At 38.1% G+C, this 27,634-nt stretch overlaps 1 protein-coding gene across 3 annotated transcripts in view; it reads left to right on the forward strand.

The window, feature by feature from the left end:
* The window catches only part of ANKS1B (ankyrin repeat and sterile alpha motif domain containing 1B), a 325,003-nt gene that overhangs the window by 174,885 nt on the left and 122,484 nt on the right, over positions 1-27,634 (forward strand). For all 3 annotated transcript variants that reach the window (XM_044454764.1, XM_044454762.1, XM_044454763.1), the window contains 2 exons: positions 3,656-3,754; positions 7,883-8,035. In XM_044454764.1, coding sequence (XP_044310699.1) covers positions 3,656-3,754; positions 7,883-8,035 — 252 coding nt within the window. The remainder of the gene's footprint in view (positions 1-3,655; positions 3,755-7,882; positions 8,036-27,634) is intronic.

Genomic DNA, 27,634 nt, shown 5'->3' on the forward strand with positions numbered 1-27,634 from the left:
CTTTCTTTTGTGTTCAGTCCCATTTTCCAAAGAAAGCTGAGCCAAGAGGAAGTCCATGAATGCTAGTGGACTCTTTGGTTGTGCAACCAGCAACCTTCTTCCACATCACCCACAGCAGCCCAAAAGATGACTGCAGTTGGTGCAAAAGAGGGATACTGTTTGTGCAGTGGTCATGCAGGACACCCTTCCTGGCACCAGTTGCTGCCACTCAGCCAACAGTGGCTGCTCCTAGTGGTCACGGTTCTCATTTCCTGGTGAGCCTCTTGCCAATGAACCTTCTTCAGCATCAGTTGCAGCTGATGGCAAGAACCTCTTGCCATTCTTGTCAGGTTTGCCCAGGCCAGTGCCAGTTGCCCAGTGATGATCAGAGGTGATCTCCAAGGGAAAAAAAGGGGAAGAGAAAAAACCCATGGTGAGCCAAAAATGGCTCATGAAAAGGAATGGAGGCCAGGTGGCTTTAGATGGTTGAAGGACCAGGAAAAATGTGGGGTCAGTTCATGGTGAGCCTGACCATCTGGTGGTTACACAGTGAATTTTTCATGAAACAACTAACCCACAGTGACTTGTTGCCAGTATTGGTTAGCTTGACATGCGACCCAACTCAGTGTTGGACAATTCAGCATCACTGATCCCCCTGGCCCCCCATTGTTTAATCCCAGTATTGAAAGAACTGATAATTTATTCACCTTCCTTCATAGGGTAAATCCTGCTGTTTATATCTCGCCATTGCAAGAACTAACCATTTACTCCTACTCTCTGCTTTCTGTCTTTTACCCAGTTAGTTGTTCCATAAGATGACCTCTTTTCTTATCCCATGACTGCTAAATTTGCTCAAGAGTCTTTGGTGAGGGACTTTGTGAAGAACTATGTCCACTGGAGTACCCTTATCCACATGTCTACTGGAGTGCCTCATCTAAATGCTTGTTGACAGTTCTAAACTCTAAAAAGATTGGTTAGACAGAACTTAGCTTTACAGAAGTGGTGTTGATCCTTGTGCTTTATAGTTTTAATAGCGCTTCTTCCAATTTGCCCAGAAAACAATGTTAACCTGGTCTACAATTTCCTGGATCCCCTGAATTTTGTCTTTAAAACTGACAAATCAGCCATTTTGATATAGAGGTCCATCTTAGGGACATATTTTATACTTTCGTGAGAATGTCAGCAAATGTGAATTTGAATGTCAGCAAATGTGAAAGAATTCTTAGAGAACTCTGGAATGGGTATTATCTGAATCTGGACATTTGTTTGTTTTTTATTTTTCAATAATGTTTAGTATTCCATTAGCTCCAGTTTCAGTTCCTGCTCCCACAACTCCCTTCCTAAAAATACAACTTCAGGCATGGTTATATGCTTTATATCTGCAGTGCTGCATATGCACACACATATAACATAGAGGAACTGCAGTTGGTGCATTGGTTTAAACCACTGTGCTGCTGGGCTGGTTGATCGAAAGGTCGCTGGTTTGAATCTGCACAATGGGGCGAGTTTTTGTTGCTTTGCCCCAGCTCCTGCCAACCTTGTAGTTCGAAAGCATGCAAATGCAAGTAGATAAAAAGGTACCACTTCAGTGGGCAGGTAACAGCGTTCCGTGCACTTCGGTGTTTAGTCATGCCGGCCACATGACCACAGAGACTGTCTGCGGACAAACGCTGGCTCCCTCGGCTAGGAAACGGAGATGAGCACTGCCTCCTAGAGTCAGGCATGACTGGACTTAATGTCAAGGGGAAACCTTTACCTTTACCGTTATAACATAGAGAGAGAACATTCAGGCTTCTTTGTTATTTCCTTATTTTCCTTTAGTACTTCTTTAATTTCCTTGTCATCCACTGATCAAACCATCTCCTTAACCAGTATCTGCTTCTTATATATTTAAAGATTTTTTTATAGTTGGTCTTGATATTATTAGTGCTATCTCCTCAAAGTCCATTTTGGATCCCTTATTATCTCCTTGGATTTCAAAATTGTTTGTTTCCTAACAATTTTCTTAAAGAACTGTATAAACAAACATTTAGATTCTTGTTTTTCTAAATATGATTTTAAGAAGAAGAAGATAAAACAGGAGCAGGGTAAGGTGAAAAGGGGAACTAAACTAAGGGATGTCTAAAGGAAATCTTAAATAAAAGGAATGCATAAGAAACAGGGGGAAACAAATATTTAAAGGAAGAATGGTTTGTCTACCAGTCAGTTATGCCCTTGCATTTGTAGGTCTTTAAATAGCACAGCAAAAGTATGAGATGCAAATTAGTAGTTCTCACAGTGCTAGCCTAATGTTCAAAGAGCAATTCAATTCTACAGATTGTCTGAGGCTACAGTGAAATTTCTGTTTGCTCTACGTAGTGTTATGATAGGTTATGTACTAGCACAACAAGCCTATTAATTATTGGGAAACTGTTATTATTCTTACCTGTTGGTTGGAGGAGAAGTCAGTAGCAGAATTTATTGAGTGATAACAAATCATTCAAGTTGTTACACCATGTAGTTCAGTGCCGAAATTTTGTAGCATTTTTTCAGTTAATGGTGCTGTTTGGGGACTTGCAAAATTCTTTTTTTTTCAAAAAGCAGCATTTCTTCAGGAAAAAAATAGGTATTTGGTGCATAATTTTGACTCTTTCATCTTCCTGTTTTTCCCAAGTGTGTGGGGGAGGTACTGCACTGCACATTGCAACCTTTAAGTGATTATTGCCATTTTTAGAAGAAGCAATCTGCAATGTGACTCTCTCTTGGTAAGCGCTTTGCCAAATGATGTTGAGATACCATGCTCTGCTTCTCACTGTGATTCACTGTCTTTAAAGGAGGCAATCCATATCATGATCCTTTGCCCTCTTCTTGGAAATGATCCACACGCAGCACTCATCACAGTCCCTCCATTCTCTTCTAAACAGTGCAGGTTGCTACTGTAAAGAAAATATGTTAATACTTGGATACATGTGAGTGAAATAAGTAACACATTCAGATAAAAGGAAAGGGTACCAGTTTGGCAAGATGGTAATTTTATTTAGAGATGTGATACTCTCAGAAAGGAATATTTTTGTTGCTTACAAGGCACAAAGGTGAATATATGAGAATTGTAGCTTTCTTATCCTTAAATTCCAAAACTTTGTCTCTGAGCTGCCCATGTACGTGTAAGAAGATGGTGGCCTATGTTGTACAAAAGTATTCTGTACCTAATGTAAAATACAAGCCAAGTAAATATAGTTTTCTATTGATATTGCATTCTTTGTGGGAGAAGAACTGTGAGTAATATTAGAAACAGACTGAACTGTACACAGGGTTACTTTTATCATCACGTTCTACTACCACCTTGGTGATAACTGCTAGCACTGCAAATATAGTCGAATTAAATAATTGCTAGTACTACAAATATAGTAGTGATACTGCAACTTTCAGATTTGTTGAGCTTGAAAATAAGTGATCATATGGTTGGATCTTGACTGAAGTCATACTAAAAGTAAATTGAGTAGATCTTCATTATCTCTGCCTTAAGTTCTATTGACTTCAGTGGCTTTGCTGTAAATAAGATTAAGTCTGCAGGCAACCTATAATTACTTAATTAGGCTATCAGATAACATTTGTTAAGAAGGGTACAGTTTTAAATATCATAATACATTTAAAGGTATGAACATGGCAGATCAATCTTGTTTGCTGTTTGTTTTAGGGAAGCAATGTTATGGAGGATCAAGATCTCTTAGAAATTGGAATACTTAATTCTGGACATAGACAAAGAATTCTCCAGGCAATTCAGCTCCTTCCAAAGGTATGTTGTATTTTTATGATCTAGATTCTAATGTCATAAAGAAGATATATATCTCCATCCCCTTAAGTAGAAATATTACGCTCTTGGGCCTTATTATCTTAATACATTTTTTCAAATTCACATTTGTTCTCTTGATTCATACTAGTGCTTGGTGTTGTGCAACTATTCTCTTTCTTCCTTGGTAGATTTTTGTAGTAAGAAAAACAGCGGAAGAAGCAGTGGAAGAAACATGGGAAGGCTATGAAGGAAGACAGAGCTTGTACCCTCTGTAAAATTCTGTGAATGAGACAGGGTGATGGCACCATAAATTATTTGTCTGGAAACCTCCCCCCCTACACACACACATATATAATTAGTGAAAGAATGGCAATTGAAGAACTTTGGAGATATTTTTTTAAAGCTACCATATAATGCATAATTTTAGAAAGCGCATTTGGAATCTTGATATGCATTTGTAAAGGCTATCACATTGGAATCTTTTGCAGAAAGTACTTTTGCTGTCAACAGATTTTAATATACTATAAAGTGCATAAGCATGTTGGTACAACCGGCAAGTATTACCAGTCTAGGAATTTATATTTACAATACAGGCTTTGCTTCTTAATACAAGCGTTTTGCCATCAACAGCAGTCTCTTGTACTACTGAAAGATGAACCCTGTCATTGATTCTGAGCTGGTGTGGAGAATGAATGTATTGCTTATTATGCAAACAGATAAACAGAATAATGGAAATCTCCGCAGAAGATTCCATGAGCAGGGATTTCTGCATTTCCAGCATATCACATCCACATAAGTCATTGTAGGAATTTTGAGGGTATGCTTATGTGATAATATACAGCTTGCATGCATCTACTACTTATACACATAGACTATTTGCATGAGCAGCTATTTGCGCAAATGAGCTAGCAGAGACAATCTGAACCAGCTCTGAAGGATGTCCAAAATCAGGTTCTTGTGGATTTCTGAGTGCAATAGAAAAGCCATTTATGGGAACAAATTTGCTGCACTGGCCATATATAAAGTTATCAAAATCAAAGACTGGTATAAGCAAAGGCTGAAGTGTCACATATATAGCAGTTATTAATATAACTGTTAGTGCATAAGTGGACACTAACAGTGTGTGACCAATTCTCCTCCTTCAGACCATGGGCTGTACTCCTGCCTTAGCAGTGCTGACAAAAAGTAAAAATAAAAAGCAACTAGCTTTGTCATTAATAAGCCTCCAGATTTTACCAACCGCCAGTTGTTTTTCCCTTCCTGACTTATTGGAGGAAGGAGTGGGTAGCAGGTACTAACACTGGAAAGCTGCACTGCAGGGGGGAGCACATGGCTGTTCCTGCTTTACTGAAAAATTCTGGGTGAGAAATAATTAGCAATCCTCCTTTTGTCTGAGTTATTGTTGTATTGTTGAGAAGTACACTGCACGTATTCAGTGTAGTTTAGTTTGAAATATCCACATGGATGAGAACCATCCATGGCTTACATTGGCTGATCACTAAGTGGCCTCTGACCCTGAACTCAGCACTCCTATGAACTGGTTAGGTGGCCTCTTACTCCCCTGCCATCTTCTTTTAAAACGAATATTTCATCTTCACACACACATCCATAGAGGGTGTCATGTTTGTTTCTCTGGCGTGAAACTATATCTTCAGAGCCTTTGTTGTGCCTCCCCTCCTGCCCTGTGATACTCAGAATGCAATCCTGACTCCCTCCAGCCATCAGTATTGGGGGATTAGGATTATATTCAATTTGGTATTTAAAACTGATACTATGAAAACTGCCTTAGAAATAAACTGAAATGAAGGGAGGGGTAACAAATGAATTAATTCACCAGACAATTAGTGAAACTTCCATAGGGTATAAATTCAAAAGCACTTCTCTGCTTTCCTTTTAATATCCTTACTATTTCATTGTCTTTTTTTCTTTCTCTGTCTCAGTCCCCATAACTGTTAAATCTGCAATTTTATAAATTTTCATAGCATCTCACTTAAGAAGTTCCCTCACAATGTTCCCTTGTACATTATTTCATCTTTTATTCTATCTACCATCTATTTGGGTTACATCTTTTCAGATGCTTATATCGTCATCTTTATTTCTGAGAAAAAAGCTCTGGTCTCTTTTTGTCTAGCCTTTTCTTTATTACCCCTGCTTCCCTGTATCACCTTTGCTGCATCACCATAAAATATTCTGTTCAGTATTAGAAAAATCTGTTTCTGCTTCATCATGTTGAGCTAAATCATAATTCACTGTTTTGCAATAAGAATTTTCTGCTAATTGAACCATGATGGTTTATTGTGACTTGCAGCGCATGTTGGCAAAATCGGCACAATCATTGATTCGCCACAGGTCATCATGTCATATAAATGCAAGCAGTATGGCTTGCTGGGTGATTAAGCAACTTTCAGATAACCCCCAATAGCCAATAATCAGTAGTGATGGGGTTATGGTTTAAAGCATCTGGAAAATAACAGATTGGGGAAGCCTGGATTATGTACTCAAAAGGCATATATAAATTCAAAAAGAACTATTAACTGAAAGTATAATGCTTAGCAAATAGGTTTTGTATGCTCTTGCTTTTGAACAAGAACAATAGATGTCCCATGTTGACCAAGTCATCTTTAAATTAAATGACAGTTCAGAAGTTGAATGCATATTTCTATATAATTCAAATTAAACAAGTAGCAACTTCTAAGCTCAGAAAATGTCCCTGTTAAATTTTATACCTATAGCCAAAATAGTAATATACCCAAAAGCTATCAGATAATTCCTTAAATTTCAGGAGAAACTTTTCAGTTAATTGGTTTCCTTCATGATGACTAAGTTTTATCTTAACTAACAGTTTTACCTGAACTGTGTGGCTTTCTGAATCTGTCTCTCTTCATAGGAAGGACTGTCTAGAGCAGTGATTAGAGACCGAGTGCCCAAACTGCAACCCAAAGCCCACTTATTTATCGCAAAGTGCCAACACTGCAACAAAACCTGAATATTGAGGTTCCAGGTTAGAAAAAACAACTCACAGCCAGTCCAAGAAAATACATGCATCCTTTGCAGTGCACTGACCAGCCATGTGAAAGCTCAGACAAGCCATGGCTAATGAGTCGTGGCTCGTGACGTCATTGCCTGGCGCCTCTACTCATCCTCTATGTGCGCTGTTACCCGATGCTCTGCTGCCGGAGCGACTTGGCTCTTATGTGAACAGAGAGGGCTCTGTGTGCCCACTGTGGCACGCATGCCATAGGTTTGCCACCACTGGTCTAGAGAATACAATCTCCCAGGCTATGCAAACATGGCATTCCTTCCAAAAACACACAAAAGAGGAAGATCATTTGGAGGCCACCCCTCTTGATTTGTCTGTGTGTAAATGTAGTGGAGCAGTCATGTAGTGGCAAGAATTGGCAGACAACTTGCAAGCACAGTGGACTTCTACTTTACTTGGCACTATTGGCAACTCGAGCACTTACGTTTGTTTATTTTTGGTATGAAAATGTATAAAATACTGGTAAAACTTTATGTATTTATTTAAAGTTTTTGTATGCCGTCCCCTTGCTATATAGCCTTGGGACGGCTCACACAAATAAATAAATATAATACAGATACAGATAAAACCCAGAAACCTAGAAGCCAGTCAGAGAATATTATTTACTAGCAAAAGATCATTCATTCATTTATTGCATGTGTATGCCATCCCACGGCCCCTGGGCTCCCTGGGCAGTTCAAAAGAATTGACAACAATGTAGAATGCATATAATAAATAAAACAATACCAGCTAAAAATCAAATAAAATCCAATTAATATAAAGTAGGAAAACAAGAGGATGATAATAATATAAGCAAGAGCAAAACCAGCAAAAACCAAATAAAAGCATGACTCCAATATTAAATTAAAAGGTCTTTACTTGGGGATAACAACAAGAAGAAGACCAAAAGAGGGTGCCAGTCACACCTCTTTTGGAAGAAAGATGAGGTACAATAAGAAGAAGGCCCTTTTTCTAGCTAATTGCCCCCTCACTTGAGATTTTCAGATTTTAGGAGCTCAAACATTTTTAGAATGGTTTATTGGTTTCTTAATTTTTTCCTTATCATCTGGCCCAAATAACATTTGACACTATCTAGCATTTTTGTATTTCAGATGAAACAGATAGGCAGTGATGTCTACAACCCCACCTCTGTAGCAGAGTGGCTAGATTCTCTGGAACTGGGTGACTACATCAAAGCCTTTCTGATAAATGGCTATACATCTATGGACCTTGTGAAAAAAATCTGGGATATTGAATTAATTAATGTAAGTCAATCAAATTCTACCTTTTTAAAAACTCTCAGTGTTAATGTTAGCATTGATAAAATTAAATGTTTCTCTAAATGTTTATGCATGCAATTACTTATACACATTGGGAAAAAAGATTGATGCTAAGGTATTCAGACCTATTTCTTTTAGTTAAGCAAGTAGCCGGGATTCTCTTGGTGGTATAGTTTCCACAGGCCATGTATTTTTGTGCTCCTATAAACACCCTAGGGACTGCAGGTGGCGCAGTGGTTTAAACCGCTGTGCAGGTGGGCTGGTTGATTGAAAGGTTGCCAGTTCGAATCTGCACAACAGAGTGAGTTCCCATTGCTCTGTCCCAGCTCCTGCCAATCTTACAGTTTGAAAGCATGCAAATACAAGTAGATGAAAAGGTACCACTTTGGTGGGCAGGTAACAGCGTTCCGTGCACTTCGTTGTTTAGTCATGCCGGCCACATGACCATGGAGACCGTCTGCGGACAAATGCTGGCTCCCTCAGCTAGGAAACAGAGATGAGCACCGCCCCCCTAGAGTCAGGCATGACTGGACTTAACGTCAAGGGGAAACCTTTACCTTTACCTTATAAACACCCTAATATAGATAAATTTTGCAATCACATCACCTAAGACTTTTTTGTTGTCAGTTTAAAAAGAAAATAAAACTAAATATTTCAACACTGGCCAGAAAGCAGACGATCACCTGTGAGCCTGAGAACTGAATATGGGCTCAGAAAGTAGCTTCAGTGATGGTAGAAGGGTGCTGTCATTAGCAATGTAACACTCTTGCGTATTAAGACCAGCAGAACAATCTCATGATAAGGAAACATTTTTTTAAACTTCCTCAGGAGTCTGTTTTCACTATGCATTGCTTCCTGTAGTAGTCAATTTCTTATAGCAGGATGTCTTTCTGGTTTTCTTTGTGAGGAGAAAAACCTTATTTGGTTCTTGCATTTATTTGCACTCTTGAGATTCAAAATTAAGACCTTTGTCTTAAAAGATCAATAGTGTGTGCTATCTGACAAATGCCACTAGCTTTATTGAAATTACTGTCTGTTCCATTTTATGTTATAAGGTCCTAAGAAAGATTACATCTTTTCAAATCAAAGGTTGATAAGAAGGCTGTAAAAAATCTGGATTTTGCTCATTTTTATATAAAAAATAGTTCATAACAAAAGAATTGTTCCACTGCAGTGAAAAGATACATAGAAGCCCAAGAGAAAGAGGAATGCAATACATTTCAGCTGTTGGTTGGCTAGTTTCTTTTACTATGCTGTAGGGTCATTGTGCATTTGAAACTTTTGCTTTTTTTTTCCAACTATGTATATTGCATCGAAGAGGTGGACATGCTGCATCTCTAGCCATTAGTCCAGCACGTTTACAGACATATCTCTATTTTTCCTATTCAACATGGATGTGAAGCAGAATCGAACCAGAATATTTACTATTTTACCTCTTCTGTTTACCATGAAACAATACTAGGCATACTCCTGGCAGGGGCAAGCAGGCAAGATGTGTTTGTGCAGGGAGCATAGGGACACATACACTTGAGCTAGGGATCAAAGTAAAGTGGGGCCTTGGGATCCTGGCCCAAATGGCAATCACATCACCATGGGGAAGGGAATGAGCCTAAATTTTACAGTATTGTTGAGAATGTTTATGCATATTTATTTCTCTGTATCTGTATGCGGTATTTAAAATACATTTGCAAATTCAGTACAAACCAGAATTTAAAATAAGAGATACGAGTAACTTAGGAAAACCAAAATTGATTGATTTGTCCATTCTCAATTAAAATATTGCTGATCTTAAATTTGGTTTATTGAAGCAAGCTAGCTACGTAAACCACAGTTTGAAGTTGGCTTGTTTTAGCAAACCATGCCTGGGAAACAACCAGTCCCAGCATGTGGAGGGCCCCATGTTCTCCTTTCCTGTAGTAAACCATAGTTAAGACTTACTAGAATTTGTCCAGATTTGGATAAAACAGTACACTGCAGTTTTTAAAACAGGCAAGTTTGTACCAGGTCCAGATTCTGTACTCATTTATTTCTATGACATGGTCAGAATTGTGGAAATGGAGTAGGGTAGTTGCTTTTACTTTCACCATATGAAAATTGTTCAAAATGTCCATAGCTATACTTTTGTACATCGAAGTAATAATTAAATAAGCAGCATTGTGCTGAAGTCTAGATATTTTTCTCTCCGTTTGCCCATTAATTCCTTTGAAAACACAAAAGATTCTCCTAGAAGTCTTGAATCATTATTTCATTTTTTATTGAAAGCATACATAGATTTGTTTTATTCACACTTCTGTTTTGGTTCCTTAGAGCCTTATAACTGTCACATAAGTTAAAGGAACAGTGAAATAATTGTATTTAAAGATTCCCATATCTTGAAAGAAATGGCAATATTACCTATCTCGGTCATCCATCTAATTATAGTTCTTGGTAATTTTCACCTCAGTCAAGGTCAAGCCTATTGCTGCTTGTTCTTCTCCACTTTCTAGGAAGAAATCACTGATTAGCTGAGAAGTGAATTAAGTCCTTGGTTCCTGTATTCAAACTGGGAAAATGTTCATTGTAAAGATTTCAACAGATAATTTTCCAAAGTATATACTGTTATAGTTTGAATCTCCCTCCTTCTCTCTTTATATATGTATTGAAATATTTAGTAAAATTATTTCTATTAACATACCAATAAGAAGTAGAATTGAGTTGTTACAATATTACTGACTGTTGTGGATGACAGATCAGTGTGATTTTTCATATGTACACTATATCAAATTACATTCTCATTATGTTGCTAAGGAACTAAATATCTGTGTTACCTTGATTTTCTTTTCTTATTAGTCTGAACCACAAATATAATACATAAATTTACTTTATAGCTTTTAGGATAGAAAATAATGTTCCATTATATTACATTCATTTTAAGAAAACTGTTGTAATGGGGCTGTGGCTGATCTGATATAAAAAAGAGAAATCCCAGTTGTTTAGTTTTGCTTTGCTTCCTGAAAATATCACCAGCTGATACAAACTGAATTCAATATTGAATGGCATAATATAATTTCCCCAATCTTTCCTCTCATCTTCATAATGCTTTTTTCATTCTATGGTTTGCATTTATCTGCAAAGATTGAAATAACTGATCATTGATTTCATAATAGCCATATTTTGCCCATGTTGCTTTTCTTTTCAACTTGATCAGGAATTGCTTCTGCTACTGTTTTCTCCCCAGTCTTCCTGCATTGGTCCTTGAACGTAAAGAGTTGATACATATTGTGGGTTATTATTGGTATTCTTTCCTGGTTTAGCTATGAGAAGCTAATTATAATGCTATCCCAGGAATATATATCAAATAATAATATCTGTTATTGTTGTGGTTTTTGGTTGTCCATTCATTGTCTCATCTGTTGTGCATCCATTTTCCTGGGATTTTAGCTAAAGAAAGCCTTCCTACAATAACCTACACTCTTTTTATCTGAAGGAACTCAGATTCAATGGAAGCAATGACAGTTTTTTCCTGAAGAATTTTTCTGAATCTTTTTCTGTACTCCCCTCTCTTCCCATCTTGACTTTCAGGAGTACTCAGAGTACAGAGTAGGTAGGAAAAGTTTCTTCAGTGAAAATGAATACAATCCATTAAAACAAGGAGTGTTGGACTTCAGGTCCAGGGGCCAAATTCAGTCCACTTGTGCTCCCCCTGCATCTTTTCCCCCTAACCACCAGTTGTTTGTGCAAAAGCTGGAAAACCACCAATATTTTTCCTATTCCAGAAGATTGAAGGAATACCAGGCATACCAGTATTCAGATATAATTGGATAGCAAGTAATGGGCCATACAAATCTCTGATTGTGAGACAAGAGTTTCCATAGTATTGGGACCACAAATGAAAAGAAAAATAAAATTGCCTACTGATTTAAATCAAAAGGAAGCATTTTCCATGCAAAATTGCCTTGTAAATAGGTCAACAAATGTTTCCTGTGCATATATTTTCTTTTTCCTAACCCACCTGACTCCTGCATTATTACTTGGAAGAAAATCTCAACTCCCTAAGCATTCAATGATGTATCTCAGGAAGTGTGGCAATACAGTCCAACTGCAATCTCACATACACTTATTTGGAAATAAGCTTGACTGGAGACCTCCAAGTGAACATGTAGAAGAACAAGGAAGGTGGGAACAAAATACATTTTTGTTCAAATTCTCATAAGAGATAATAGCTACAGATACAAAGAACTAATCAGTAACTAACTGTCAAGATTCCCAGTGACCCAGCTTCAAAGCATAAAGAAGAAGGTAAATGGAAGAGAAGGGAATAATACAGTACTAATTTAGCACAAATAATAGAAGTGACTTGGATAATTATGGGGAATCATTTAGGAATGAAAAAATATAGAAGCAGCAGCTGCAATGTTTTAAAATAAGTGATCATCACTGGCTCAGTCATTCAAATATGAATACTCTAGTTTTACTCAGTGCTGAATGGAGCTTGTTTATTTTTGTTTATTTTTTTAAAGGTCAAGCATGATGAAACTAAACTACAAAATAATAGTATGGATCATTTCTGGGCTCTTATGGGCTTTCATAGTCAACCCAGCTACACTACACTTGGTAGGGGTCTACACTCCTTGGTCTACACTAATGCCCCTTGTATTGACCAGGAGGCTTTGTTGTGGTGTTTATGCAAAACACATTTACCATTATCAGGATTCCTGCTAATGAATACAACACAATTTCCACTACATTGAAAACATTATCTTGTGTCAGGGAAGTAGGAGGAGTTGGAAAGGGGACATCTGCAGGAGAACACCTCCTTTGGGAGGAAAAAGCACCCTTCCCCCATACACACAGCCAGGTGTGAAGGAAAAAACAAATGGAGATTTTTTTAGAAAGGAAAAAAAAATTACAGCTCCTCCTGCCACCTCACAAGAACTTGGGGCAAAAGAGCAAGGGATAGAAGGGGCCAGGGGCTGTGATCTGCTTGCAGCCCCATGTCTCACCTCAGGTGAAGCCAGTGGGATCAGCACACCCAGTTCCCCACCAAAATAAATTCTTCAATCACATCCCACCAGCCCAGATCAAAGCTGCAAGTTTTGCACACGTTAGAAAATGTATGTCAGAAAAAATACAACATATAAAAATTGTGAAATGACTGGTCTGAAGAAATCCAGGATTTAATAGCAGAAATAGTGCAAATTTGGAGTGACCATCATGTCACACACCAGTGAGTTAGGCATTCCAGTGCCAGCAAAAATGCCACATGTAGGTCCTCCCTTTACAACCTGTGAAACACATTGCCAAATGCTGGTGTTAAGAGCAATAGTAGAAAAAGAAAGATCTAAAATGATGCACCAATCATGAATCTCCAACATCAATATTAACAGTCATTGGGATGCAAGCTATTCCAGTGTCTTTAAAGCTCTTCAGTCAAAGAAAGTGATTGAAGGCTTTCTTAGTCTCCTTATCCATAAACCATTTTTTTTCATCTCTCTCACACATCCTCTGAGCTATCTGATACGACTACTGGAATAGATGAACCATGAAAATGCTTGGTATAGTAGCCTTTCTTTTGTTTTCCTTAACATCATTCATGTGTGTTTTATTATTATTATTTTATTTTTTTGGCCTTAAATGGGAGAAAAATCCCCATTTCTTTGTGGATAGTCTTTGCTCCGTAAAGGATCTATTTTTTTTTCCAGTCATTTTTTCCTGAACGCCATTAGACTCTGAAAATTGCCTTGGTTGCTAAACCTGTGGATTGGCAGCAATTCTAAATCAAAGCTGAGTATTTTTGTATGCCTATTGTGTTCCACTTGAAGAATTGTATCCCATATCACACTGTGACAGTGGTAATAGAAATTATTTGTCAAGTAAGATAGGCATATGTCTTGCTATGCAAACTTTTCTGTGTATCTCCAAACAAATAATAGATTTCCAGAAATATCCTAAAAGAACATTCAGTTGTTCAACAACAAATTAACCTGACATACTGCTTAATGCATTATCACAAATTACACTGTTTGGAGAACCTGTTTCCCTTCAAGGGTTCAGCATGGGGTACTGCTTTGGGGAAGTACAGAAGGAGATGAAGGGCAAATGTAATGTTTCTGCTGCCTCTAAACAAGCTAGAAACAGCCTCCCGCTACATCCCACAATCCCTCATACAATAACCGATAAAATAAATAGTCTGTAAATGGTTTGTTGCCCTAGGCAACCACTTGTACTGCCTACAGTATATTTGAGCAGCTCTGAATAAAGTATCTGCACTTTATATTTTTACCCCTTTAGTATTAATATGCAACTTGGATATAATAAAGTGAGAAGTGGCTCCCAGATTTAAAGAACAATCTGACTTTGAATGATGTTAGCTTGTCTTGAACATACTTGTTCATAGGCATTTCCTGAGGATTAAAAAGGTTTCATTCTTGATTTTAGTGAATTTAAGGTAGCATAGATAGACATAATGATTGATGTATTTTTCCCATGAAAATAAGCATGGCTGAGTTCAGACAATACGATACCCTATTACCAGACAACAACAACCAGAGGTTCAGTGACAACCTACACTCAACCCATGTTCAACCCTTGATGAGGTTTTCTTGCTGTTTGAATCCAGTCATTGCATCTACAAGATTAACAGGACATATCAGTATAACTAACATTTCACATCTTTCTTTTTATCTTTAGGGGTAAATTCAAGTTTGGTTCAGGTTCATGTTTACTCACCACTGCCTTAGAAAAGATTTCTTTAAAACCTTACACTAACTTGGACAATCATCTTTCAATACTTGTCTTTGCTTGACATTTGTGCTGTTTTGTTCAGCATAGCCATCATAAAGTTTCTAGTTTCAAAAGAAAATCAAAATTTCTGTATTTTCCTATTGATGTTTTTAATCCTAAACACATCTCAAGAGTATCATTTTTCTTCACATAATAGCCTGTTAGTGTACTCTTATAGAATTTAACAGAGCAGACCCATAGCTCAGGGACAAACTAAAGGCAATGTGAGGTGGCTGTGATCAGGATCTTCTTCCATATGAGAGACAAAGTAGTAACACTGATAGGAGTGTTTATTGCACATAGTGCTAAGACAAGGGGTTATCTCGTTCTCTGTTCACTCTTTTCCATGTAAACTGTCCCATTCCAAATCTTTGCCCATCAATGAAAACATACAGTGCAGGAATAATTTGTATACCTAAAATATGGCATTATTTTTCCTTTAGGGCAATTAACAGCTTCAAGAAAAACTAGGGGGAAGGAGTTTACCTTCCCTTTCTCTGGGACAGCAATCCCTGAATTGAATATAAGAATTATTGAACTGATATGAATGTCATGCTAAACTATGGTGGGTGGTTGTGGGCGGTTGCAGGGTGTCTTAGTGTGTTATCCTAGAGTAGTTTTTCTGTCGTGGATTGGTTTTTAGCCTTGAGGGTTGCTTGTTCTTTTGGTGGATTTTGTGATGTCTGAACATAGCAGTGCAATTTTATCATTGGGTGTTTCAGTTCTAGCTGAGTACTAAGGATTTTAAAGCATCTTCCCCTCTCTTGTACTCTGCTGTCATAATATATGTATATAATGTATGCATCCTGCCTGCATAGCTATACATTACATGTTAAGTTGCCTTTGCTAAGCTGCAAGGTACAGTCAGATGGGTGAAACAAGTGGAAACAGAGGAGGGAGTTGGACTCAAAATTATATTTTCTGTTAAGTCACCTCTAATTCTGTGTGTTCCTGTTTTTGGTTAGGTAAACCAAGGAACTTCAGCCACTTCCCAGATGGAAGTTTTAGTAGTTTTTGGTACTCTTTACACTCTCCTAACCCACTGCTAGTCCTGTAATTTATTCCTATTAGTTCTAGTTTGTATCTCATTCTTCAGTAGTCTTAAATAATGTATGTTTACTCCCTCTAGCTTTGCAGAGAGTGGGAAGCCATCCCCTTTGGCAGTAACTTTGATAAGCTATGTCTTTATTCAGCTCTTTGATCTTTCTTGTTGTCTCTAGCCTCTGGGTTTGTCTTGTTTAAGGATTTGTATAAATTACATAAAAGACAGTATTTTCTAAAATAAAATATAAATTTAAATAATCCTAAAAGTTTCATAGGGAGGAATTGTGTCATGCTATTAAAATGTCTATTTTATTAATAACTTAGACAGTAGGTGGGGCTCAAATGTTAAAATATACCTGCATTGCCTGTATATTTTACCTACATACTAACACACAATTGTATTATTTAATTAAATATAGATTAAGGAAGCAATTCTAAGCTCCCAGGAAGAGTAACTAAGGGGCTGTTAGAAGACCTCCCTATCCATCCACAAAGAAGAACATTCTCTAATCCAGTGTGACCTCTCATAGAAAGCTCTCCTTTGTTGTTGCCTTTGTGAGAGATGTTCTGAGCCCATTAGAACTGGCGGAGGAATAGCAGATCTCCTAAAATATCCTGAAAGTGGTCAGACAACTAAACCAGTATTGATTTCCCCCCACAACCACTATTACTGTCAATCTCTGCACACTGAAATGTGCCTGATGGGGAAAGAGTGTGTGTGCTGTGTGCCATCCTGACACACCCACCTGGCAACACATGCAGTCCTTAGGACCAAAAACGGTTACCTATCTCTGCAAGAGATGGCCCTTCAAATTAGTAATATGTGGGGATTCCAGTTTGGGGAAATCCATTCCTGGATTCTGGCCCACTTTCTCTCTGCTTGAAGTCCAGCTTACGCTGAGTGTTCACAAGCGTGTCCAGCTGGAAGCAAGTCCAAATGTTGCATATTATCGCAAGGTCTGCATGCACTCATGCCACCTGTGGGCCAGCTGCATAAGCAGGGTTCTACTTCTAAACACATGACCTGTGGATGTTTGCATATCATATGAACTTTGCACCCATACTGCTGGCAGTAGCAGCAGGGATGGAACGTGTCCACCTAGCACTGTATGTGGGTTGCACATGTCATGCTTGGCACATGGGATTGCATACTTAGTAGGAGAATAAGCTCAAAAAAGGGCCCTGCCAACCTTCATGAGTGTTTGAAAACTTGATCACAGTTGGACTCACTTTCTAGAATGGGAAATATGTCTGGTGAGCACAAGAGAGCTGGATTCTGGGCAGAAATTTGCATTACTATTTTGAATGCCTAGGTTCGGTTGTGAATATTATGAACAACTAATTTGAAGTATTATGGAATGCTTGGACAGACTAATTTCCTGTATATTTCACGGCAGAATGTTTGCAAAGCACAATGTGATCCAGTTGTGTATGGATGTCTCTTTCATAGCATATTTCAAATGAAATTAGATGCATGAAATGCATTTAAACCAATTTATACATATATATGTGCATTTTGAAACAATGATTACAATGTAAATATACTTGGGTTAGCAACCTTTACTTCACCAAGTTTCAAATGCCCTATTTGGAAAAATGGAACACCAGTGGCTTGTACACAAAAGTTCATAATATCATTTGGTGTTGGTAATGACCTATAAGGCCCTAAATGGTTTGGATCCTGGATACCTGAAGGAGCACCTTCTTCCCTATGTGCTGGCCTGCCCCTTGAGATTGGAAGCAGAGCTTCTTCTCTGGGAGCCCTCTTTGAAGAAAATCAGGAGAGTAGCTACTCGAAGAAGGGCCTTTTCAGCAGTGGTGCACCAACTGTGGAACACGCTCCCCAGGGAGGTTCGCCTGGTGCCGTCACTCTATTCTTTTTGGCACCAGGTGAAGACATTTATTTTCCTGGTATTTTATCCTTGTTTTTATCATTATTTATCAGATGTAGTGTGTTGTGTGTTGTGTGTTCTTTGTTCTTTGATTGTTCTACGTAAGCCATCCAGAGACTTTTAGTAATGGGATGGCATAGGAAAACTTTAAACAAACAAACAAACAAATCATATAGGCCACTTGGGTAAACCCTAGAGCACTGAATAAGCAAATATAATTTTAGCAGCTGGATTTAGCACAAAGTCTAAGAGGTCATCAACATAGTTAATAACCAGTGTCAAAGAAGCTATTAGGGGAAGAAGGCTTCTTTCAGAAAATGAAGTCTTGTTCAAATGAAGAAACCAAAGACCACAAACTTGCACAAGGGAGATGCAAGCAAATACTTAAGAGATACTACTTAATACTTAAGAGATACTAAAAAGCTTTTTGAAGAGCATATTGGTAAAAACATTAAGGCCAACAACAATCCTTTAATATATCAGAAGAAAGAAACCAGCTAGGGATGCAGTTAGACCATTGGATTGTAATTGTATTAAAGTAGCTCTAAAGAAAGATAGATTGCAGATAAGCTAAATGAATTATTTCCATCTGTCTTCATAGCAGAGGATACAGGACAGACACTTTTATCCTGAACTTACGCTTTCCAGAAAGTCTAAGGAACTAAAGCAGATAGTGGTGGCAAAAGATGAAATTCCCAACTTTATGGACAAATGGAAAGTTAATAAATCACTAGCTGAAGAACCCAAATATGAAATTTCTGACCTTACAAAAATATGTAACATATCCCTAAGTTCTGTACTGAAGTAATGGGAAAAGACCAGTTTAACATCAAATTTTTCAAAAGGGATCCAGAGGGCATCAAGGAAATTACAGGCCAGTTGATTTAATATCCTCTCTAGGTTAATTGGTTGAAACTGTTATTAAAAATAGAATCAGAAAGTATATAAAGGGACAAGCCCTGCTGGAAAGGAATCAGAATGGCTTCTGCAAAAGTAAGTCCTCACTAACCCATCAGAGGTTTTTTGAGAATGTCAATAAATATGTGGCCAGAGTTGATCAGGCAGATTTCAAAGTTCAGATTACTTGCACTTCCAAAAGGCATTTGACAAAGTCCTTCATAGAAGACTCCTGAGCAAATTTGGCAATCATAGAATAAGAGGGAAGATTCTCTTAGGGATCAGTAACTAGCTAAAGAATAGAAAGCAGAGAGTGAGAATAAATGTAATGTAAACAATGGGCTCGTTCAGGGTTCTTATAAGATCAATGCCTTTCAAGCTTGTCATAAATGACCTAGAATTAGAAGTGAGTAGTGAAGTGCCCATATTTGCTAATGACACCAAACTATTTTGGGTTGTTAAAATCAAAAGGGATTATGAGGAGCTCCAAAGGGAAATTTCAAGCAGGAAGAATGGGCATCAAAATGGCAACTGAGGTTCACAGTAAGCAAATATAAAGTAATGCACATTGTGGAGAAAAAATCCCAACTTCCAAGTATAAGCTGGCAGCATCTGAACTAACAATGGCTGATCAAGAAAAGGATCTTAGGGTGGTGGTGGACAGCTCAGCTGTTAACCCAATGTGCAGCTCCTGTTAGGTATAATTAAGGAAAATGTTGAAAATAAAGCTGCCAATGTCATACTATCCTATATACAAAGACTTGGTGCCACTGCACTTAGCATATTGTGCACAAATTTCCAGACCAGGAAAAGCACAGTATTCAGTTGGGAGAATTGTAAAGAAGGGAAACTAAAATGATTCAGCAGTATTGAGCAACTCTCCTATGAGAAATAGTTTCAATGGTTTAGCTTTAAAAAAGGCAGGGAAGGGAGAATATGATAGAAGCATTTCGAATTATGCATCATGTAGAGAAAGTAGATGGGAAGATATTTTTCTCCCTCTCTCGTTATACTGGAAATGAGGGTCATCTCATGAAGCTGATTGGTGGGAATTTTCGGACAGATCAAAGGAAGTATTTCTTCACATTGCATATAGTTAAACTATGACATTCACAATCAGAGGAAGTAGTGATAGCTACCAATTTGTGTAGGCTTAAAAAAGAATTGGACAAATTCACGGAGAAGGCTATCAGTGGCTGCTAGTCTGGATGGCTGCGTTTTCCTTTCTGTACCAGATGCAGTATATTTGCATATAGCAGTTGCTAAAAACTTGGAAAGGAGGGAGCTGTTGTACGAGGGGTCCTGTGGGTAACTGTTTCTCCACTGTTTGAATGAAATGCTGGTCTCATCTAGCATGGTTTTTCTTATGGTCTTGTTGATGTTATGTGCTGTCAAGCTGTCTCCAACTTATGGTTACCATATGCATGAAAACCCTTCAGAATGCCCTGTTCATCATAGCTCTGCTCAGCTCTTCCAAATTCAAGGTTGTAGCCTTTTTAATGGATTAATCCATTTATATTTGGTCTTCCCTTTCATCTTCTGCCTTTGACATTCCCTAAAATGATTGTCTTCTCCAGAGAGATTTGCCTTCTCATGATGTGCCCAAAGTGTGACAACTTCAGTTTTGTCATTTTTGCTTCTAGGGAAAGCTCAGGCTTGATTTGATTGAGGAGCCATTTGTTTGTCTTTCTGTTGGTCCAGGGTATACCCAAAGCTCTCCTCCAGGCCCACATTTTGAACATATGAATTTTCTTATCAGTTATGTTCTTAAGCCTAACCAATTTGTGTCTCTCTATAATAGCTGGTAAAAGTGGGGAACAATCAACAAGAGAGGCCCTTAGAACAACAAGAACACTCAGAAGTGCTCCAAGCATTCCGAAAGTAACTGTCTAGATGACTTGGTAGAACTATGTATTTGTGGAATCTGTAGTTTCTTTCTTAGTCAAAAATCTAATCTAGACCAATTTTCCTTATCTTCTGCTAGGTAACAAAATCCTGTACAAGTTCACCATATTAAAAATTTGTCTATCTAGGTTATAAATTCAAATTATTTTAATAAAATGCATTAAAAATAATAGGTCAGATTAATTAATATAGAGTCACTAAACAGATGGAGAATTTTGTGTTATTTATGTACACATCTGTTAATGTACAAATCCCAGCACAAATGTTAGCACTCAAGCTTATAAAAGAGAATATAGGACAGCTCCCAGCTGATTCAAAAACATTAAAGTAATGTTTAGTTTAGAAGTCGCCTCCTTTTTCCTTAGGATAGGTATCTTAAAAGCAGAATTTATTTCCCTTCCTCAAATAGAAATAGGCTGTGTTCTATATATTTACTTGGGAAATCTCTAAATATTAGGGATATACACTGATCACATGATTGTACCCCAATTCAGTTTGGAATGATTCAGAAACTGCCCTTTTTGACTTTGGTTCAAATAGAATTTTGATTCAAAAATGCAAATTTTCATTCCTTCCATTGATTATCATTGGAAATTAACTCTCACACATATATATTCTGTTTGGCTGAATCGGATGAATTTTGAAAGCACAATAGTCCTGGTAAATTACAGACAGCTAGTTCAGGGGGTTTTGTGCTTTGAAAAACCAGTGAGTCGGAAGCTAAAGCATGGCTAGTGTAAGGCTCAGTATTTTAACAGAAGCAAGTTAATTTATTCTTTATTGATGAATGGTGCCTAAAATTTTATATATGAAATGAATTACCTGAAGACTGGTGTAGTAACATTATTATTTAGAAAATGTAATAAATCACCAGAAGGTCAGAATTAAGAAAACAATCAACAAATCAACAAAACAATGCGAGTAGTTTAGAAAGGGCATAAGAATGGTATTTACATGTCATTAACATGGCAGTGGAAGCAAGGGAGAATGAGGGGATCAAGGAACTCTGTTGCCTGAAGCACAAACTTCAGGGAGTGCCAATTGGCTTCCTCCAGAGGACAGTCACCATGCTTGCTGCCAATGGGGGAGTTGGGACCAGGTTTTGGATACACTCTCACAAGTCAGCACACATAACTAGTTACAACAAAACTCTTTCTCATGCATCAAATTGCATCAGCTTTCCAGAGGTCATGGCAGAGTTTACAGCATTTATAATCTCCAAATAGCCTAGACAGAGGCTAACAGTATATTACTTTCTTCAAGAGACAGTCCCAAGGCAAGAAATCATAGGGTCAGAGTCTTAACAATATGGAATTAGCATCCAACAAAAGTTTGTGACTCCTGATAAATGCAGCCAAGAAATACTCCAAGCTAGCACACCAGCTTCAATATCAGGGAAGGGCTGCTAAAGCTCCTCTTCTTACTATCTCTTCTGACAGGGGAATTTGGCCTATAAATTATCACTATGTCTGAGGGGGTATCTCTTCTGCCCTATTCAGAATCACTGTCCATATGATTCATTCTTGATATGTGTTCATACAGAAGAAAAAAAGAAAAGAAAAGAAAACTTTCTAGACGTCATAATAATTACTGATGGCTATTAGAGATGTATACTGGATTTTTGGTTGGTTGGTTTACAAATATTCTCATAAATTGTTTCATACACTTTTTATTTGTATTTAGATGGTTCAAGTTTAGTTTTTTCAGAATTCAATTTGTATTCAATTATTCAAAAATAATTATTTGCAATTGGACACCTGTATTTTCAACTGCTTATTACTTTGCTATTTAAACTGAATTCAAATTAAGCTTGCAGATGTAGGACTATTTCCTCCAGAAGAATGAATAAAATGTTTCCATTTGAGATGCAATGGAGAACATTGTATGTGTTAAAATGTTAAAATATCCTGACCCTTGGGAAGATATAGACTGGCCTCTGCCAGTGGCTGCTGGGCAGTTATTTCACTAGGGATAAGCTTCGCAGAATCTTCTCTTTGGCAGTAGCTGGAGGATGTTTTTTGATTGGCAGGATACGTTTTTCATTGTCTTAAACTACTTCTTAAATTTGTCCTCTTCTTTATCACTTCTGTTGTTGCTCCAATCAGGCACACATTAATATTTATTTATTAAATGCTTTTCTATCCCAGCCTTCTTCCAAGGAGCTTCATGGGCAGTACCTCTTTCCCACAATTTTATCTCAAACAGCCAACTGTGAGGTAGATTAGGTTTTGTGTGACTAGCCCAAGGTCCCACAGTGAGTTTCATATGCGAGCCTGGATCATGTTTTTTATTTATTATATTTCTATCCTGCCTTTCTTTCTTAGAAGGAACCCAAGTTAGCGTACATAATCCTCTTTATTTTATCCTCACAAAAACCCTATGATGTAGGTTAGGCCAAGAAAGAGCTTCAAGGCCAAATATGGTCTAGAACCTGGATCACCTGAGTCCCAGTCCCCTGCATTCTAATTGCTACATCACAGTAGCTCTCAAGTTGAATTAGGTTCTTCCTGAATAGTCTGACACTGCACAGCACCACATTGAATGTAAGTCTGACTTATTTATTGAATTTCCAGCCTGCCTTACAACTGAAGAATGCACAAAGCAGAATTAGCATTAAAACATAAGGATAAATCAATTTTTAAAATCAATAAAAAGAAATGAACTAAACCTACCAGGTAACACTGCTTAAAAGCAAACAAGAAAACCTGTCTGAAGAAGAGCTTGTTTACCTGCCAGCTGAAGGAGAACAGAGATGAAGTTAATCTACCACCCTCCTCCCAAAGGAGGTTGATCCTGGAATGATTTACCAAGAAGATCCTCTTATGTTCCCTCCAAACATGTCTCTCATAGTCAGTGCTTTTTTTGTAAAAAAAAAAAAAAAAAAAGGTGCCAGAACTCATGTCTTGGGGTCACACTTTTACACAATGGTCGCCGCTGACAGTAAGCACTCAGCACGCGATCACACGACCGATCCCAAGCCGAGTAGCGTCCCAAGCCAAGCAGCGCCCTCACAATCAGCGCTGATACACAAGCAGCCCACAGACACTATGTTAATGATTTCTGCCGCCGATCTGCTATGCCCAACAGGGCGATTCACAATCACTTGGAAAAATCCGTCAAAAAAAGGTGCCGGAACGCCATTCCAGTGCGTTCTATGACAAAAAAAAAGCCCTGCTCATAGTTAAAAGAAAGAGAGACATGTATCTCTTAAGTATTTCAAAATCTAAGCAGGCTCATATGCAGGAATGTGCTCTTTCAAATAGCCTAGATCCAATCAGTATAGGGCCTTAAATATTCATAATAATTCTAGAATTCTTTCCAGAAACAGATAGTAAAGCCTCTAGGTAGGTGCTTCCAGTAGCCTTTTACTCCCTATATCATGGGTCCTCAAACTATGGCCTGGGGGCCAGAACTGGTCTGCCATGCCCATTTATCTGGCCCACCATGCTGATTTGGACCCGCCATGCATGCCCGCTGCCGCCCACCTTACCCCATGTGTGGGGAGGCAGCGGTTTACTCACTTGGAGAAAACGATTTCCAAGCGAGCAAGCCTTTGCCTCATGAGCCCGCCTCGCCTCTCCTCCCCTCGCCTCTCCTCCCCTCACTGCGTACCCTGCCCCTGCCTCAGCACACGTGCCCGCACGCACCGGCCCGCACACACAGCTGGCACCACCTTTCTGGCCCGCGCCCAGCACCGGCAGCTTTCAACTGGCCCCCTGGTGGAAAAGTTTGAGGACCCCTGCCCTATATCGTATTGCTTAATGGGGTGATTGGAGAGTTACCAGTCCAGAGCACATTCCTTTTTAAGTTGCAAATATTTTTCCACTGTTAGCTAGTGAATAATAACAGCTGGAGGAAGGGTCATTATCTTAGAAATGTTATGTTAGACAACAAATCTTCATGCAAGATTTACTTTCTCTGGGACCTTAACTTATCAGTATATTAGGCACAAACCTTTTTTCATTGGATTGAATTTCTTAGTGAATTGGCCAATGTTTGTTTTCGGAAAGTGAGGACTTGCCCTTCCCATTTATTTGAACAGCATGTGCTTATTTTACCAAACTTACTTGTCTCTCAGTACTTCTTTCACAGTGAATCTCCACCCCTCCTGCTATCTCCTCTTGTCTCCTTCTTGGGGAATCCATTAAGAATGGACTGATAATGTTGAAAGAGCTTCAAGTTTATTCGTGTTATATACTGCAAGGATAAATATTGCTGTCTAAGTTCAACTCTATTTGTGATTGATGTTTACAAGCTAAGATAAAATCAATGTAGTAAAGAAAAATTCCACTAGGTGGATCTGGTGTTCTTCTAACAAGCATTGTAGTTTTTATTCTCATTTAACTGTGACATTTTGTTTGCCATTCCATAGTCAAATAGAATGCTATATTCTTCATCTAAATATTTACTAAGGATGCAATCCTATACCTGTTTATATGGAAACACATCCTATGATTCCCACCGTTCCTGAGACAGCCATACTAGCTGGGGCATGCTGGGAATTGTAGGACTTTGTCCCTCTAAACATCCATAGAATTAACCTTCGAATTATTTAATTTGTAAAATGTTATTGCAATTTAAAGTGGATGTATAATGCATTGTCTAATAATGTTCTGTTTGTGAGTTTCAGTGAAGTCCTGTTGCAAAGTACTATACTGCAGTGATTAAAATTAAGACTAAGAAAAAAGAATACTCTTTCTTAAAAAGTGAATGTACTTCACTTGCAGTGTTCACACATATTCTGGGAAATAAAATTATTCATTTTAATACGAGAAAAGAAAATGTTTAAGCAGATTAGAAAATGTATCTGAAACACTGATATGAGATGCTTAAAATAAAAACTTGTGTTGACATTTATATCCATACATTTAGGGATCAGATTGAAGTTAGCTAAGTATTTTCAGTGACAATCAATCTCTCTGATTTGCCATATGTTCTACGTAGGTAATATTGTCCTGCCAGTCTATTAACATTAATCTTGCAGCTGGCTCCTTGCTAGAAGATCTGGAATATCTCTGTAGTAGAAAGTCCCTTCCTGTGAGCACAATTCAAAGTACATTAGGAACATTTAAGTCACAATCTTATATTATGGTCTGTAGGTGCTATCTCTTTGGTCATAGGAAAAGACAGAATCCCCAGTGTGACCTCAAAAGCCTTCCAGGGTCACAGCAGGGACATTGTCCTCAGAATCTGCCACTCCCTTGCTGCAACCCAAAAATTGAAGACCACTTTCTGGGCAGGTGCTGCGGGGAGGGTTCCAGAGCAGGGCAGAGGCAAGGCACAACTATTGTCCTGGACTGTACTTCAACCTCTCCTCCTCATGAGGTTGGACAAAATGATCCATTAAAATCTTTTTGAGGGTAAGAGGAGTATGGTGGCTTCCATCTTCCTCCTGCACTCCATTGGATGCTCATGGTCTTCCAAGTTGGGTAGGATATGGGCAGCAAAATAGGAATGCATTCTCGTGGCAGTAGCATGTGACCTAACTTTTTCTGGATATGTGTGGTACCCACTCTGGTTTCTTCCTCTTCCTTTGACTGTTGCCTCTGCCTCTGGCTCCTCTTTATTTTTGTCTTTCCTTCTTTCTGTTTCTTTGCCTACCCTCCCTCCCTGCTCTCTTTCTTTCTGGGCCTCCATTTCTTTCTTTCCTTTATTTCAACTTTCTAGCTGCTGTTCCTTAATTCCACTCTTTCTGCTTTCCCTCCTTTGCTTTCTCTCACTCTTTCTCTCTCCTGCACACTCTCTCACTGATCACTTTTCTCCCCGCTCCTCTTTTTTCCTCTACTTCCGTTTTCCTTCTGTCTCCTGGATGGAGGATTTCTCCATTCATTGGAACAGTTTCTCCATTCATTTGCATAGGGTGTGGGGAAAAAACTTTGCAAAAAATGTAGCTAGTGAAGCAAAATCTTCACCCTTTTGTCCCAAGGGTCCTTGTTAGGAGATCACCCTCCCCAGCTTATTTTGGCAGGGAGACTTTTTTACTCCATATACAAGCCATCAGAGATTGCTTGCATAAGACTCAAACAAAAACCCTGCCAAAATTCAGCAGCAGGTGTGTGGCTCACTCCCACCATGGAATCTATACTCATAGACTTGTAGGGGTGCATTTTCCCTCTTCTGGCAATTTCTCTGCCAGGAGGATTTTTTGTTCTGTATAATGAATGCAGGAGTGCTAGGTATTTCAAGTGACTGTCATTTCCATATGCTCCCCTGCAGTCTCTGCCAGAAACTGCTCTCTTGGTCTATCCTGCTTTCTCACTCCTAGGAAACAGAGCTTTGCTGTAGCGCTGACCTGTTCTAATTAGCCCTGGTAAATGTGCTCTTTTTAGCTATTGGTGATTGGCAACTAGTTGCAAGATATCTTTTTTCTTCTAGTCACAGAAGAGGCTATAGCAGGAGTTCTGCTAAGGGTTTGATCTATAAAAAATATTTCTCCTTTTCAAATATTCTTACAATTGAAACATGTAGAGAAAAAAGATGGGATATAAATATAATAAACAACTATGCTTTAAAACATAGGGTAGTAGTCCAAGACATTTTAGCATAGCAATTACGTTAATTATCAAGAGATAATTTACTGACCATCTTGAATATACTAAACTTTAAAAGAGCCCAGATGAGTATTATTTACTACACTGTTTTAAAGTACAATTTCATGCACAAATATGTCTGTACCATGCACACTATTAATAATTTTAATTACTTATTAGATTAATAAATGTTAATTACTTTAATTGCTTATTAGATTAATAAATATAATAAATGTTATTTATGCATTATTTTTTATTTTATGATTTGAACGTATATCCTACTTTTCACCCAAGTATCAAAGTGGTAGACAAAATATAATGGTATCAAACTAGTTACATAACAATAAAGACAACACAATACATATGAATCAGCAATAAAACCACACATTCTGCTGCTTGCTACATATCACAGCTGGCTGGATCAAACCTGAAGGATGGCCTATGCAAAGAGATGGTGTGTCTAAATATCAGAACTGGGGAGGGAGGGACCTGTTTAATGCTGCAAGGTGTTCCAGAAGGTGGGCATGAAATTGACAGGATATCTGCAATGTGAT

This window comes from Varanus komodoensis, unplaced genomic scaffold, assembly GCF_004798865.1.
Source record: "Varanus komodoensis strain SLA01 unplaced genomic scaffold, ASM479886v1 scaffold8, whole genome shotgun sequence".
In the NCBI taxonomy this organism is placed as follows: domain Eukaryota; kingdom Metazoa; phylum Chordata; class Lepidosauria; order Squamata; family Varanidae; genus Varanus; species Varanus komodoensis.